We start from the raw sequence: 16,796 nt of genomic DNA on the forward strand, positions 1-16,796 counted from the left end.
TGTCTCTCAATAGACTCAACATACAATATTAAAAGAAGAAGAAAAAATGGTGAAACCGTGTGTTTGAACCATAGTCACATAATTCGTGCATCATCCCAGGAACCGCGAATTGGTTCGTGCGATCCGGTTCGCGGTTCTTTCACGAATTGGTTCGCGAGAATTCGCTCATGAATTCGTTCAAAGCAGAGAACCGGAGAACCATGTCTAAAATCGATTCTGATGAAGCTGTGCTGTTTGATTTCGCGTTCAACGGCTTCAAATGCGCATTTCAGTTGTGAAAACGTGTTCAACCATGTCTGCAAAGTCCTTTTCTGCAGTCTCTATTCCAAGCTTGAAGATGAAGTGTGTTTTGGGCCTTAACCTGAATCAGCCTGTTTAAAAGCCCATTAACTTTTTTTTTTCTTTTCTGTTTTTGGTCAGGATTGTTTATAAAATTATTTTGTCACATTGTTTTAAAACTCTCTAGGCATGGCATCGTAAATACAAAGATGCTTTATTTATTTTATTGAAAAAAAGAGTTATTTATTGTTTTTGTTTTCAAGGAAAGGCATGGCGTACAGTACAATATAAGCATAATTAAGAAATATGCTTATTTATTTTATTGAAAAAGAGAGCTATTTATTGTTTTTGTTTTTAAGTAGAGAGCTATTTATTGTTATTTTTGAAACAATACAAGCATGCATCTTACATTCCTGATGAAGCTTCTTCCCTAGTTTGAGGTTGAGAATGTGATCAAATTTAATAAATTATATTTATTAATTTAAAAATTTATAATAACGTACCGATTATTATATTTGAACGTACCATGAACCCAAATAGCGTACCGACTCTGTATACCCCCCACATACCTAGTTTTTTGAAAGTCGCGAACCGCGTACCCGAATTTGTACCACGTACCGAAGCGAATGGCGAACCGTGTGACTATGGTTTGAACGGTACCACAAAAGTTCTATATATTATATAGAGAACTAGATAATGAAGAATGTTATTTCAAAAAGAATATGCTAAGAAGAAAGGTAGCTATGCTAGAAGACATCACACCTAATAAATGGTTTGAATACTCTGTGAAAGTAGAAGAGACCACCTGAATATAATTAAATAGACACTGCCTTATCTTATTGTATTTAAAAATTGAGGTAGGAGAGACACCACCTAATATAATAGTATATGGATAACAATGAATATATGTTATTTCAAATAAATACACAGAAATGCTATGATCTACTTTACCAAGTCAATCAATTAATATATTTTTTTAGTGTAAAATCCTCAGACACACAAGCCCATGCCTTCAAATCAAAATGTTGTTGAACTTCTTTATCATTGTAAACAAGTTGGGCAAGGGTAGTTTTTCCTAAACCTCCCATGCCCAAAATTGCGACAACACCTGTATTATTATGGGTTGTGTCTCTTTGTGATAGCAACATGTTCACTATTGTGACTTTGTCATCCTTCCTACCCACCATGACAGATTCATTTACCACTGAACTTGAAGGTGTTCTACGAGAAACTCTACCACTTACAGTTCTTTGTAAGCCAAGGATGGCTTTCTGCTGGACAAAAGTTTGCAGCCTTTTACAAATCTTCTCCATTTCAGAATTGATCTCTCCATTTGAGTTTGTAGTTGAAAGCAAGTTCCGAAACTTATCTGTAATGTGTTCCTCAGCTTGTTTATTCTCCACCTTGCATTGCCAAGCATTGTAATTGATTTGATTAAGCAAATCCTCAGCATCATAGATTGCATCTTTTAACCGATCCAACCATTGTTTGATTCTGGGTTTGAGGATCTGCTTCTCCTCTGCATCATCTAGTACAACCTCATTATTGTCTCTTTGTCATCCTTCCTACCCACCATGACAGATTCATTTACCACTGAACTTGAAGGTGTTCTACGAGAAACTCTAGAACTTTTAGTTTGCAAACCAAGGACATCTTTATGTTGTGCAAACAATTGCAGGCTTTCACACATGATCTTCATTTGATTATTGATCTCTCCGTAGAAGCTATTAAAAGGAGATGAAAGGAAGTTCAACACCTGATTAGTTTTGTTTTGAGCATGTGTATTCTTCACCTTGCATCGAAGGGAATCATAACTGATTTCGTTGAGCAAATCCTCAGCATCAAAGACAGCATCTTTCAAGTCATCAAGCCATAGTTTGACAGCAGGATTGTTGATCTGATTCTCCTCTGCATCATCCAGCACAACTTGAAGGGTGAGCAGTGTTGTTTTTAACTGCCTCAAAAGTGAGACATTCAACTTGGTGTTTTTGATGTAATCAAGAAACTCTGTTGAAGCAAGTTTCTCAACTACGGTCTGAACAGTTGCAGAGAGAAAAGCACCTCCTATCATAGTTGCAGCCATCTTCTATTGCTACTGTTAAAGAAAATCAGCAAAGAAGTTTGAGGGATTGGCTGTAAGGAGCAAAGATTCAAGATGACTAGAACGTGACTTAGTAGCACGTGATATTGTGATAGCTAGTAACGGGAGACACAAGAAGAGTAGCACATGTGAAAAGTAGCACGCTTACTTAAAATAAAACATATAAAGACTCACTAGCATGTGAAAACAAATTAAAATATGCAGTTTCCGGTCAATGTCCTCGTATACAGCTGTTCTATGTCTCATATTGGAATTAATTACTTCCCTCTGTTTCAAAATGTTAAATGTGTGTCGTTTAAGGTTATTGTACACAGATGAAGAAATACAATAAAATATGATCTAGAAGATACTCCCTCTGTTTCAAAATGTTAAATGTGTGTCTCATATCAAAATTAATAAAATAGTCAAAAGACATAATATTTTTATTAAACTAACCATATCAACTATTGATGTGTATCTGATCATCATAAATATGCTCTAGAAGATAGTGTTTTAAGAGTAGTTCACCAGTAATAATTAGGGGGCATAATTGGGAAAAAAATTGATTTTTTATTGAAAAGTGAAATTAACATTTATACCTGACATTCCTGAAAAAAAAAAAAACATTTATACCAGACACGATATGGATACGTTACGATACCGATACGGCGATACAGGAAATATTATAAAATTCCCGATACGATGCGGCCTCGACACGTTATTAAAAAATTATATTTAAAATTAGTGTATGTGCACAATGTATAAACATAACTAAAAATGACAATAAACAAACATTCACATTAATCAAAATGATCAAAACAAGTGACAATTACATATTTTTTCCACACAAATTAGATAGAATATAACTAAACATCATTAGTACCATCCAAAGAGAACATCATAAGTACTATAAAAAAAAAATAAAAAAAAAAAAAAAACTAAACTTTGTCTAAGGTTGACTACTTATAGTTAACGCTAATTTAAATCAAAAACAAACAGTTTTTTTCCCAATTAGAGAGAACAACAAAAGAAACATAGCATTAGATAGAAGAGAACCATAGTAGAATTTAATCGGGGGCGTATTAATTTCCCTATACTTCTCCGATACGCGTATCGAGACGTATCGGTATCGGATACGTGTAAGACACGATTCTTCACCACTTTTGGAGGGGCTTCACAATTCAACAAGAATACCACAAGATCTTTTTTGGTACACCAGAACGTTGTGATCCCTACATCATATGCACAAACAACACTCCTTAGGTGTAGCTGTCTTGTTCCTAGTCGTAAACTTGGTTTTTCTACTTGTGATGATAAATCAGAAAAATCTACTGAATTTCTGAAAGGTGATAACGGACTTGGTTAATTTGCAATTCATTTGCAATTCATTTCTACATCCTTTTAGAAAACCGATTTGTCTGGTTGTCAAACATACTGTCGTGGAAATTGCTCTTGTCTTGCAATGTTCTTCCATAGAAGTTTGTGGTTATTGTCATATTAACGTTGCTTGTAATTTCGGTTCAGCTCTTTGTTGGGGTTAGATATCAAGAAAGAAAAAGGTGAATTTTATTTGGACTGGAATGAACAACCTATGCAGTTCCTAGACATGTATGAACGACCTTCCCCACACAACTGCTCCATCTTTGGGAAATTATTTACCTTTTTGACCCACTAAGTTCCTATAAGACCCAAAACCAAGGGATCGCTTACCACATAAGTGCTACAAGGGCTTGTTTTAGTTAAGAAAAGATCAACTAAAGGAAGCAAAACTTGCTTCACAAAAGGGAAAAAGTTCAGAGTACAACAAGACTCGAAACAAATTTCTCCCACTAAACCCGACTATCGACCAGCTTAGGACAAAAGACTCAAGACTCTAAGAAAAGTCAACCAAAGCTCTGATACCACAATGTAACGCCCCGTTTTTCAGCACCAAATATTGTGCGTCTGTTTTTTTATTAGGAACGAAAGAATAAATAAAACCTTTATAAACTCAAGTCTTAAACTTTTATTAACAAAATAAAATAAAAGTCCCTTTTCAAAATGAACGTGAGAGTTATATAGAGCTTTGTATGACAAAAGAATAATTTACATGACACAATTACATCCCTACACAGAGGGAGAATTTCCTAACCAAAGTATTAACTAAAATAAAAAGAACCCTAAGCTGATCTTTAACTATGAAAAATATAAAGTTGAGAACTGGACCTACCAATGACCTCACCCTAAAGGATTTCTCCTACTAACTATGCGGGTGGTCTCGAGTGTGTCCCTCATGTATGTGATCTATCATAAATAATTTTATGAGTCTTTACAAAAAATTTCGTACAAAATGGAGTTTGTTTTAAAAATTAAGCGCGGTAAAATTTCCGTTTGTGGAAGAGACTGAAAATTAAATTCTCGAGAAATTTTATGAAAAATTTATCATGAGTCGCTATCGCGACAAAAACTACAAAATATTCGAGTAGCGATAAAAATTCATCGTCGAAGATATTATTTATTTTTATTTGATCATAAATTAAAATAGGTGAAGCAGCATAATATTATATTATTAACATTTATTGTTTTTCAAAATCACGGGTCTTACAAATAGACTTTGTATGCTTAAACACAGCCCTAAAATGATATATATATTTAGTCAAATATATGACACTAGCTGTATTATCGGAGTTTGGAAGGATGCCTGGATGCCAAACCTCGAAATTTTGACATCAAAGAGCGATAACTGTACTTTGAGGGAGGAAGCCTTGGCGGAAGAACTTCTGGATCCAGATACTAGACAATGGAATAAGACCTTAATCTATAATGTTTTCAAGAAGCGCTAAAATTTTAAGTATCCCTATATCTCAATCCCTTCCAAAAGAAAAGATTTGATGGCACTGGGAGAAAAATGGTTGCTGCATTGTCAGATCAGCATACCACTTATTGAGCGAAATCAGAGAAAATGTCCAGCTCAGACCATCCCATCACAGGAACGAAAGACTATACCAAAGAAATTCGGAAAGCACCAATCCCCAACAAGATCAAAAACTTCGCGCTTGGCAAAGAACATTTTCCCAACTAGACATAACCTACAGAGGAAAGGTATTGTTCTAGACACCTCCTGCCCTTTATGCCATTCTGAAGTTGAGATTGTGGAACATTTATTCATGAACTGTGATTTGTCCAAACTAGCTTTGTTTGCATCTCCTTTGGGTTCCCATGCTATGCTCCCTTTAATATGGGCCTGCATAGCTAGTTATTCGATGCAGCTAATGTCAAGCAAAGGCCTCAACCACCCCGCCAAAGGAGGGACAATGCTGGCACGTTCCAGGATGTATCCCATCATATGCCTGTGGTTGCTGGATGGGGGTTGATTCTGAAAAACTCAAAGCAAGTGCAAATTGGAACCGGTGGAGGTAGACTCTTGCTTGGCCGAAGCACTAGGAGTGAGATGGGTGCTTGAAGAGACAGTATCCAAAGATTGAAGCTCTCCTGTGATGCTCTCATTGTGGTGAATTGTGTCAACAGAGCTGGTGTAGTAGCATCCATTGAACCTGTCATTGTTGATTGTTGGAATTTAATAGAGAAAATCCCATTTGTAATGGTTACTCATGTTAGTAGAGAGCTTAATATAGAAGCTCGCAATTTAGCCTCTTTGGGAAAGACTGTAGGAACTAGATGCTGTAGTTTTAACATGAGAGAACTCATTCCCATGTTGACTGACCATGTGATTCAAGGGTTGAATTTGTGTTGTGGAATCAGTAAAACATGCAAATGCAATACAAAACTACCGACTATAGAGTACAGACTAACAAAATGGGTCTGGTAGTTTTCATATAAGATAAAAGTTGTTTTCATATGCCATCGTAGAGAGCTTATAGAAATAACTTGAAAGTAGCTTATATACATGTCATAAGTTGTTCCCATCTGCTCTCTCCAATAGTCTAACAAATGCATAAGCCAGTAGATAATGACCTAATCCAAACAAGCCTTTCTGATCTTTTATAAAAGGTGTTGAGAAACTAGGCATACATGTAGAAAGCAGAGGAAAACAAAGAAACGAAAGTCAAAAACGACCTAATCACACGATCAAAAAGTTTCTGTTCTGATAATTAACTTCAATCAAACACAATCTATAACACTAAGACATAAAGTAGCTAAGTGCTGTATATTTTCACATAGCTAACAGTTTCTCCAAAAGGTCTACAGCACAACCAATTCTTTGATGGGATTGGGGATATACTTTATTATAGGCCTTCTTACCACATTCTTTGATGAATATCAAACATGTATCCAATTTCAGAAAACTGGTAACATTAGTTAATCCCATTGTAGGCTTTCATATTCCCTTTGTTGAGATAGCAGTGATGTACAATTGTATTTCTCAACTTTTAAACTTGATCATTCTAGTTTCATTATTTTGATATATAATTACTACTATCTGTTAATAACAGTAAAGGATCAGGAACAAGTTACTTCAAATCAAACTGTTCTCTGTCGGACTTTGAATTCAATCCTTTGAGCTTTATACAAATTCTGGATTTTATGAACTGGAACTATATGTTGCAGAGATGAAGTTGCATTTACTTCCATAGCTGTGTATGCACACAGGTTTTATCAAAGGAGATACTGTATGTAACAACTATATTATTTCAACAGATGTTTATAGGAATATGAATATTTAGAATCAATATTAATTCAACAAATGCATGGTTTTATCATATGAGCATTCGCTCAAAGTTACAAATTAAGAATCAAGTCGCAAAAAAAAATTACAAATTAAGAATATTACAAACCCTACTGCATTGTACTTTGTCTGACCGGATCATGAAGGTTATTAGGAAACATTCAAATGATAATAAAATACAAACTCACTATTAGCTAGTGGCAATCAATGGAAACCATGCATCTGGCTCCTCTCAAATAAGTGAGCTGATTATCATCCACATAGGCCTTTGATCTCCTGAAAAGATGAAATAAGCATTTTCTTTTGATTAGCTCCAAAGACATGATTGTTCAATTTTTATTGTTGTAGAAAATGTTCTTTAGACAATTCCATTTAGATTACAGTTTTCAAAAACATAATGAGTTATTCCTGCTGATAACAGTAAAAGATTGATTTTTGCTATGATTTCTCGGTTACGGCTTTATTCAACAAATGTACATTGAATTTGATTCTATGCAAAACGTATACAAAAATTGGTCTTTAAAAAAAACATACGTAGCAGAGGACCCATGAGATGATGTGAAAATATTAAGAGATTTCTTATTAACGTGAGCAAACTACTAGAGGTAAAAGAAAAACGTACCTGAAAACGGGAACACAACTTGTCCTCATATTGTGACTTGGTAGCTTATATCTATGACAGGGATGTGAGAAATTTTGGACCAATGTTCCTTCCTTTTATACCTTTCTGCTAACAATGGACATTCTTGAGAAAGTCTGGGAGGCTGTCTTCTGGTAATGACTTAAGTTGTTGACATTCCCAAACCTTAAGTGATTTCAACGAGGAAGGGAGGCAGTTTTCTGGTAATGACTCAAGTTGATGACAAAACCCAAATACGAGATCTTGGAGAGAGGAGAGGTGTCGAAGCCCATTTCCATCAAAGGACTTCATTTCATAGAGATCCTTGATATATAGAGACACAAGGGAGATGGGTAGCAACGACTCCTTCATCAAGGTGATAAATATATCATCACCCTTTCCAATTTCCAATGTTGAAAGAGCGGTCAGGTCTTGGAGACCCCATTCCGTAACCAGCGGTGTTGTTTTTTGGGTATAAACCTCAATTGATTGTAATTTGGGAGGTAGACAAACTCCTTCGCAAAATGACAACTTTTGACATCTCATTTCCAACTTTTCAAGATCGGCGAACATGTCCATCTTAAGCTTGAATTCAAATAATTCAATTGAATCATGGGATTCGATTCTAAGTGATTCAAGGCTCGACAACCGAGATGAAGACCTTTCTAAAATATAAATGGAATCCAGACTCCTGCAATCATGTATGTTAAGTGTTTGAAGCGCAGGGAAACCTTTAAGTGGAAAGGATGTGAGTGTGTTACAACTACTCCATAACCAAAGACTCACTAGTGATGTGTAATTGCTCCACGTTTCAGGAGGTAGGAAGGATAAATTATTACATTTTTCAATTCGAAGTGATTGCAATGAAGTGGGTAGACCACTTGAGGGAAATGCACTGAGAGACGAAAGAGAATAAAGTGACAGGTGTGTAAGACAAGTGCTTCTCAAAATCAATTTTGGCACAGATGACAGCAAAACACACTTTTGAATCACTACATTTTGCATCCTACACAGAGAATCACTCTCAAGCAATGACAATTGGGTCTTTTCACCAAGCCCATTGATATTCAACTTTTTTATTGAAGACAACCAATGTAAAGTAGATGGTGTTTCCAATAGATGAGAACAACCTTTTATTACAATTTTTTCTATGCAAGGAAGCTTGCCAGGCAAATGTCCCCTTAGTTCAGGACAATTATGCAACTCCATAGTTCTAAGTTGAGGAAAAGCAAATTTTATGCCTTCAAAGGAAATCCATTCATTCCAATTTGGTAAATTGTCGAATTTTATACGCTCAAGGGATGGAAATGGTTGGAAGGAAGAATTGGAGCCTTCTTCAATCTGCACATAATAGAACTCCAGGCCAATTGTCTCCAACATCTCCATACCACGTATTTCTAGGTCCTTGAGAGAAGGTAACTGCCCTAGGGGTGGAAGTGTCACACAATATTCACAATTACTGATACGGAGGGATACCATGTTAGAAAACGAAGAATTTCCCAACCAACTCGGGAAGCTTGTCCAACCGTAGAAGCAAATATTCAAACTCTTCAGATTTATTGGTGGTTGCAACATATCGAGCACAACTATCACTTTTTGCGACTCTTCACTTGGTTTTCCCCATATCAGCTCTAACTCCTCAATTTTCTCCTTGCTTTTCAGGTTGGCGTCGTGTGCCTCTCTGGCATCAACAACATTATCCAGGTTCTTGATGCTAAGTTTTCCCTGTAGGTTTGGGAATTTCCCTAGCTCTTTGATACTTAACCCTACTTGGCGCTTACCAACTAAAAAAAGGGTGAGAGTTTGAAGATTTTCTAGTCCCCCGATTTCCACAGGAAACTCATTTATGTTAGTCCCTCTTATATCAAGGTGACGTAAACTGACTAAATTTCCAATATGTACTGGCAATTCAGTGAGACTCCCACAACTTGATAAATTCAAGGTCTGTAAGTTGTAAAGGTTACATGTTGTATCAGGCAAACTTTTGATTTTAGTGAAGGAGATATCTAGATACCGCAACTGCACCAAATTTCCAATTGAATCTGGCAGCTTGGTGATGTTTGTATACCTTGATAGTGACAAAACACGCAACCTTTTTTGTGATGGTAGCAAATCATCAACCACCTTGAAGGATAAGTAATTGTAATTGTATGTCGTGGAGTTAGTGGATAGGAAGCTTCGCAAGCATTTGAAGTTGTATAACTTCTCAAACTTCATGAAAATGTCATAGTATTCTTGGTTATATGAGAAGTGACGGACATTTTCAGAGGTGTCACCACATTCAAGCCTGCAACAACTTTTTCCTGATACGAATGTAGCTAAATCATTGACAAGGTCATGCATGACAAACTTTTCTCCACGAGCATCATCGCTTAATTGTTGAATTAACGATCTCGATAACAATTCAGCAAAACAATCATCACCTAATTCCTCCAACTCTTTTCCCCCTTGAGAACAATCAAGGAAGCCTTCTGCCATCCACAACAAAACCAATGTCTTCCTATTAAGTGAGTAATCCTTTGGAAAAATTGAACAATATGCAAAACATCTTTTCAAATGAGAGGGAAGATATTGATAACTCAAATGCAAAGCAGAAAGAATTTTATCATTTGGTAAGTTCCATACATTGCTGTTCAAAATTGAAGTTCACTCTGTTACATCTACCTTTGAACGTAGAAGTCCTCCTATGGTTTTAGCAGCTATTGGCAATCCTCCACACTTTTTTGCAATCTTCAAGCCTATTTCTTCAAGGGTTATGTTGGTACTATGGTGAAACTCATCATTTCCCAGTGCATGCTTTGAGAGTAAAGACCAACAATCTTCATTTGATAGAGGTTCTAATTTATGTATAGGAAATGTGTGTGCCACCTCTGCAACTTTTTGTTGGCGCGTTGTTATAATCACCATGCTTCCAGGTTTTCCATTAATGAAGGGACTTACTAGCTCATCCCAATCATCATAATTGTCATTCCACAGATCATCCAACACAAACAAAAATCTTTTCTCCCTCGAGATTTTCTTTAACTCAACTCGAAGAACATCAAGATTATTGCTATCCCAAGTTCTTGAAGTGACAGATTCAAGGAGAGACTTTGTTACTCTCAAAATATCAAAATCCTCAGAAACACAAGCCCATGCCTTCAAATCAAAATGTTGTTGAACTTCTTTATCATTGTAAACAAGTTGGGCAAGGGTAGTTTTTCCTAAACCTCCCATGCCCAAAATTGCGACAACACCTGTATTATTATGGGTTGTGTCTCTTTGTGATAGCAACATGTTCACTATTGTGACTTTGTCATCCTTCCTACCCACCATGACAGATTCATTTACCACTGAACTTGAAGGTGTTCTACGAGAAACTCTACCACTTACAGTTCTTTGTAAGCCAAGGATGGCTTTCTGCTGGACAAAAGTTTGCAGCCTTTTACAAATCTTCTCCATTTCAGAATTGATCTCTCCATTTGAGTTTGTAGTTGAAAGCAAGTTCCGAAACTTATCTGTAATGTGTTCCTCAGCTTGTTTATTCTCCACCTTGCATTGCAATGCAATGTAATTGATTTGATTAAGCAAATCCTCAGCATCATAGATTGCATCTTTTAACCGATCCAACCATTGTTTGATTCTGGGTTTGAGGATCTGCTTCTCCTCTGCATCATCTAGTACAACCTCAAGAGTAAGTAGACTTGTTTCAATCTCATCCATCAATGGTTCATTCAGTTTTTGTGATATAATCACGAAACTCGGTTGAAGTTAGTTTGTCCATCAAGGTTTGAAGAGTAGCAGACAGAAATGCACCTCCAACCAAAGCTGCAGCCATCTCTGATTGGTATAGTAAAGCAACAAGGAAAAAAAAGTTTTAGATGAAATTTTGAAGGAAATTAAGAACTATGAAGATTGAATGATAGAAATAATTGCAAGTAAGGAGCAATGACTCGCATGTGAATGAATGGTTGATATTATTTCAAAACACAGACCTGCTAAGAAAATGTGATATTATTGCATGGGTCCAAAACAAAGACTTGGTAAAGACTCAATAGGACTTAGCATGTGGTAAAGACTCAATAGGCAAAGAAAGCTAGTTCTATGTCAGAAAAGCAATTATCAAGAAAGTTAGGAGGTATGGTAAAGGAGTTAAGACTGAAGAGGACATAGCATTGGAATGAAGCGACAACAGTGTACTGTTTTTGGATGGTTGGCAGTGCATATATATGGTAATTTGGTAAAGGTAAGAGTCAAGAAAACTCACATGTGAATGAATTTGTTGGCAAAGCTCGTTAATGGTTTAGGTCAGGACCATTATTTTTAAATTATTTTAAACTCTAATGATCATGTCGTCCTTGTCAATATGGCTAGTAACAAGATCGGGGTTGGTTCGGCAAAAATAAATATTAGTTTGGTTTTGAGCCATGTGACTATATGAAGACCGTAAACTTCTATAATCCAAAGAAGATATCGGTCCACGCGAGACTTTTTTTCTGCCTAAAAAATATTAGTTTACATATCAACTCACTATGGTTTATTCACTATACTCTAATATCTAGAATGTTCGTTCTTTCTCATGATGGTGGAGAATAAGAATAATATTCTTACCAATTGCTTCAACCAGACGCATAACCATCTGTGTGGTGTGAACTCCTTTGACACAGCTTGACCAATAAACTTTGTATGCATTAACAATATAAACACAGCCTTAAAATGAATTATCAATAAGGGGATTTAATTAATAACAGAAAATAAGAAAAATCAATTCACAGTTCATATCATTATTAATAAGTAACTAATAATGGGAATGAATGCTCTCACGTTAAAATTTTACATTACCTTTTCACTTGAAAATTGTGTGTGTGAAATTGTCACTCTCATGAAAGATAAAAAGTTTTCATATAAGATAAAAGTTGTTTTCATAAGCCCTCTTAGAGTGCTTATAGAAATAACTTGAAAACAGCTTATATACATGTCATAAATTGTTCCCATCAGCTCTTTACAATAGTCTGACAAATGCATATGCCAGTAGATAATGACCTAATCCAAACAAGCCCTTGATCTTTCTATGGTAACATAACAACAACAGTATAGCACCTTTCTGATCCTTTATTAAAGGTGTTGAGAAACTAGGCATACATTTAGAAAGCAGAGGTGTGAGCCAGCCCAGCAAGGAGTGCAAAGAAACGAAAGTCGAAAAACGACCTGATCACACGATCAAAAAGCTTTTAATCAGAAAACGGAGTAGATCGTTTTGTTTAGAATAATGAAGTTAGAAAAATCTAGTTCATATCATAAAGAAAAAATGTGAGTTACTCATGTTCCAAAATACTTTGATCACTGTGAACTCAATTTGCATCAGTGTAAGTCTTTTATTAAAAATTTGGTTATGATAACAGATAAATTTTTAGTGGAAATATTTTCATAACACTATTTTGCCGTTAAGAAAAGATCTGTACTTGAATAAGCTTCAGAATTTAAAGTCAAATGTGAAAGTTCTTTTTATTAATCCTAATTATTATAAATTGTATCATACTTAATCTACTTATTTATTCTTGTTAAATCACCAAAGTTTCTGTTTTGATAATTAACTTCAATCAAACACAATCTATAACATTAAGACATAAAGTAGCTAACTGTTGTATATTTCGGTAAATTCACTATGCTTATAGATTTTCACATAGCAACCAATCCTTCAGTTTCTCCAAAGGTCTGCAGCACAAGGAGGAGTAATAAAGTATATACAGTTTTCAATTTGTTAGATACTAACTCAAAAAGATTATGATAAGGTAATTAATTTTGTAGGGGTTTGCTAGGATACACCCACTAATTTTTATTAAGGTGTGTTTTAGCAAAGATATAACTAAAAAGTTGTTAAATACACCTTAAGGTGAATGTTGCTAAAACACACCTTCTAAAAAATAAGTGGGTGTATGTTAACAACTCCTATAGGCATTTGCTAGGATACACCCACTTATTTTTTAGAAGGTGTGTTTTAGCAAGTTATAACTAAAAAGTAGTTAAATACACCTTAAGGTGTAGCTTGCTAAAACACTCCCACATAAAAACTAGTGGGTGTGTTCTAGCAAATCCCTAATTTGTAATGTCAATTCATATAGTTTATATGTAAAATATAGTTTATAAGTAATACTTTCTTACATATATTTCACATATATTTTTGGAAAATTTGTCAACATGTGAGCATGAAGTCAAACATAGAATTTCTAGGCTGGAGGGATCGTTGGAAGAAATTAAAGAGGCAATAGGGAACTACATGGGCCAACACGTTGTGGTGTCTGATGTCATTGCCGCTACCCTATGAAGCTCGGATACGAGATACGATACGGATACGATACTGCATCGATACGCCGATACGGAAAAATTTCAAAAATCAAGATATGATACGGCTGAGATACGTTAATTAAAAAAATTATATAATTAAATATACAATATAATTATAACAATTTTTTTAATATGCAAATATATTAACAAACAAAATAAACCAGTCATAGGCTGGTAGCACATCAACATAAATATAAATAACATCGACGATTAAGAGAGTGATGATTGGTCAATTCCATACACAATATATCCCAAAAAGAGCATCATCAGTGCTATATTATATCCAAAAGGAACATTGTTAATGTTATACTATATCGATCAAAAAAAAGAAGCACTATATCCAAAAAAGAACACATCAATACTCAAGAATTAAGTTATTTTAGTTAACATTAATCGGGAAGTATCAGTGTAGGATAATTATCGGATACTCTCCTGATACGTATCGGGAAGTATCGGATAATTATTTTTTTTAAAAATAAATTTAATCTTTGGATACTCTCCTGATACTGATAGAGCCAAACCGCAAGTGCACGGTTTATCGAAGTAATAGTAGTAAAAGAGTATCGTTCCGCTAGGGAGTTATGAATTCGATTAACTTTTAGAGAATGATTAGAAAAGAAGAAAGATTATAAAAAGGGAGGTTTAGTTGCTGAAGGTAAATAACAATAATAATAAAAGAGCCTTGGGATTATTGGTTTGTCATAATAACAAATCTTTCACTAGACAAGACTTTAACTTCTAATTCCATGGTTTACACCTTAATTTCTAAAGACCGGTTTCCCTTTAGCCACTCACCTTTCTGATGAAAGTCCGGTGAGAGTTTACTTCTAGTAACCAAGCCTATTTCGCTGACTTGATTACTAGAAGATGCTTATAAGGATTGAAATTACTTGTGTCTCAATAATTGCAAAGACTATTTCGCTGCCTTTGCAATTATTGTCTAGATTCACTTGTTCCAACATCAAAGCTCCGCTCTCGCTTTATGAATTGATGTTTGGGATGATGGATTAACAATTATCAAACCCTCCACTTTCGCTTCTACAGTTTGATAATGGTTAATCCATGTTAAAACGGTGAATCTAAATTAGAAATTAGGGTTACATAGAATTAGGGTTAAAGCTTGGTTCGTTAGGATTATGTCATTAGACTTTCCCGACAATCCCAAGACAAAGAAGTGTCTACTCACTAACGTTCATTGTAGACATAGAGAAGAAGGAGAAGAAGAAGAATAAAAACAATAAAGTGAACTTTTATTCCAAGAACAAAAGATGAATGTTTATGATGGAGTGCTACTCTATTTATAGTTTTACAATTGACTTAAAATCTAAGCAACTATAAGGGCTAATCGGTAAAACTACAACAGAGTAACTTGGGCCCGAAGAAAAAGCAGCAAAAGGCCTTCTGTGAGGTGGCACGGCCGTGCCACATATTGGCACGGGCCGTGCCAAGCTTCTGACTTGGGGGCTTTATATTTTTGTTCTGAATCTTTCGTATTTTTGCTCCAAATCAGCTCCAGACTCCTTTCTTTTGCTCCAAGACACCTTCCATCATATATTCGTTCCTAAAATATAAAATATGCAATTGTAGTAAAAAAGATTCAAAAAGGAAATATTATTTAAATAAAATAAAACTAAATCTAATTAGAACAAAACTAAATAATGCATAAAAATAGACTAAATAAAGACTCATCAGATACGTATCCGGAAGTATCAGACAGGTATCGGTGCAGGATACGCAGGGGATACAATACGTCGTTCATTTTGAAGTATCGGGGCTTCACAGCAACTACCCCTACTATGGAAAATCTATTACAAACCAATTGGTGCGTAACAATATTCCCGTTGAAAAAATGTAATTTCAAAGGAAATGTTGTTATGCGACAATTGGATTATAATAGATTATCCATAATACGGGTAGCGGCATTGGCATTAGCCACAACTGGGCGCATGTAGTTCGCTATAGTCTTTTTAATTTCATCCAAAGACCTCTCTGACATAGAAACACTACAAGAAAATATAAGATATGCTAGGATAACTGTGCTATGGAACATAATGGTAGCAAATATCAAAATAATCAGCTACCATTTAACTGAAATTAGTTTTATTTAGATTTTTCATATTTAAATTAATTTTCTGTCAAAATCTTTTTTGTTAAAAAAAAAACACATTCTCACATAACACATTTGTGAACCGTTTCACGATCTAAACACAAATTCTCTCACCGTCACCGATCTCAACCGTAGCACCACCGGAGCGCCGATCACCACTGCAACACCACCGCAGCACCACCATAGCGCCGATCTCCACCCATCTCTCCAATCTCCCATCTCCGATCCATCACCATCGTCGATTTATTCACAATTTCTTCATCATCAAATCTCGGATTCAACATTGCATGCACCATCACGGATTCATTCCTGGTTCACCGAATCCTTGATTCAGCACTGAATCTTTGGTTCTCACTTTTCCTCGATCTCACATCAAAAGCGTTTTCCGTTTTGCAACCGAGGCCGCCGCATTTTCTCTGATTTGTCGTTGATTTGAGGTATCTAAAACTATGCTTAACTCGTATTTTATGATTATTTAACTCAATTTTTTGTTCTGAATATTGCAACATTATATGTGAGTGATTGATTATGAATATTACAACATTATATGTGAGTGATTGATTATGAATAACGAGATTATGATTGTGGATGAGTTGAAGCTTTTTCCTAGATTTGATTTTCAGTTGCAATTGCTATGTTTGATTTGATTTTGCAATTTAACATGTGTGTGAATACGGATTTAGGCATTCAAAATGACAATAAGTTATAAGTTATAACAAAC

The 16,796-nt window shown here is 35.2% G+C and overlaps 1 protein-coding gene and 2 pseudogenes across 3 annotated transcripts in view; all 3 read right to left on the reverse strand.

The window, feature by feature from the left end:
- Positions 1-1,035: 1,035 nt before the first annotated feature.
- LOC146936849 (putative disease resistance RPP13-like protein 1) lies at positions 1,036-2,584 on the reverse strand. Its single transcript, XM_085751436.1, has one exon. It carries the CDS (start codon positions 2,360-2,362, stop codon positions 1,808-1,810), a length of 555 nt encoding a protein of 184 aa, XP_085607562.1. The 5' UTR covers positions 2,363-2,584; the 3' UTR covers positions 1,036-1,807.
- Positions 2,585-7,000: 4,416 nt separating this feature from the next.
- Positions 7,001-11,682, reverse strand: LOC146936850 (putative disease resistance RPP13-like protein 1 pseudogene; annotated as a pseudogene). The gene is made up of 2 exons (XR_015030743.1): positions 7,648-11,682; positions 7,001-7,301 (listed from the first exon to the last, which is right to left on the reverse strand). The product of XR_015030743.1 is annotated as a putative disease resistance RPP13-like protein 1 pseudogene (transcript).
- Positions 7,223-16,796, reverse strand: part of LOC146936851 (putative disease resistance RPP13-like protein 1 pseudogene) — a 54,021-nt pseudogene continuing 44,447 nt past the window's right edge. Inside the window, exon 2 of the transcript XR_015030744.1 lies at positions 7,223-7,301. The product of XR_015030744.1 is annotated as a putative disease resistance RPP13-like protein 1 pseudogene (transcript). The remainder of the gene's footprint in view (positions 7,302-16,796) is intronic.

This window comes from Medicago sativa, chromosome 3 (genome assembly GCF_051527215.1).
Source record: "Medicago sativa cultivar Bolivia chromosome 3, Bolivia_mono, whole genome shotgun sequence".
NCBI classification, from domain to species: Eukaryota; Viridiplantae; Streptophyta; class Magnoliopsida; order Fabales; family Fabaceae; genus Medicago; species Medicago sativa.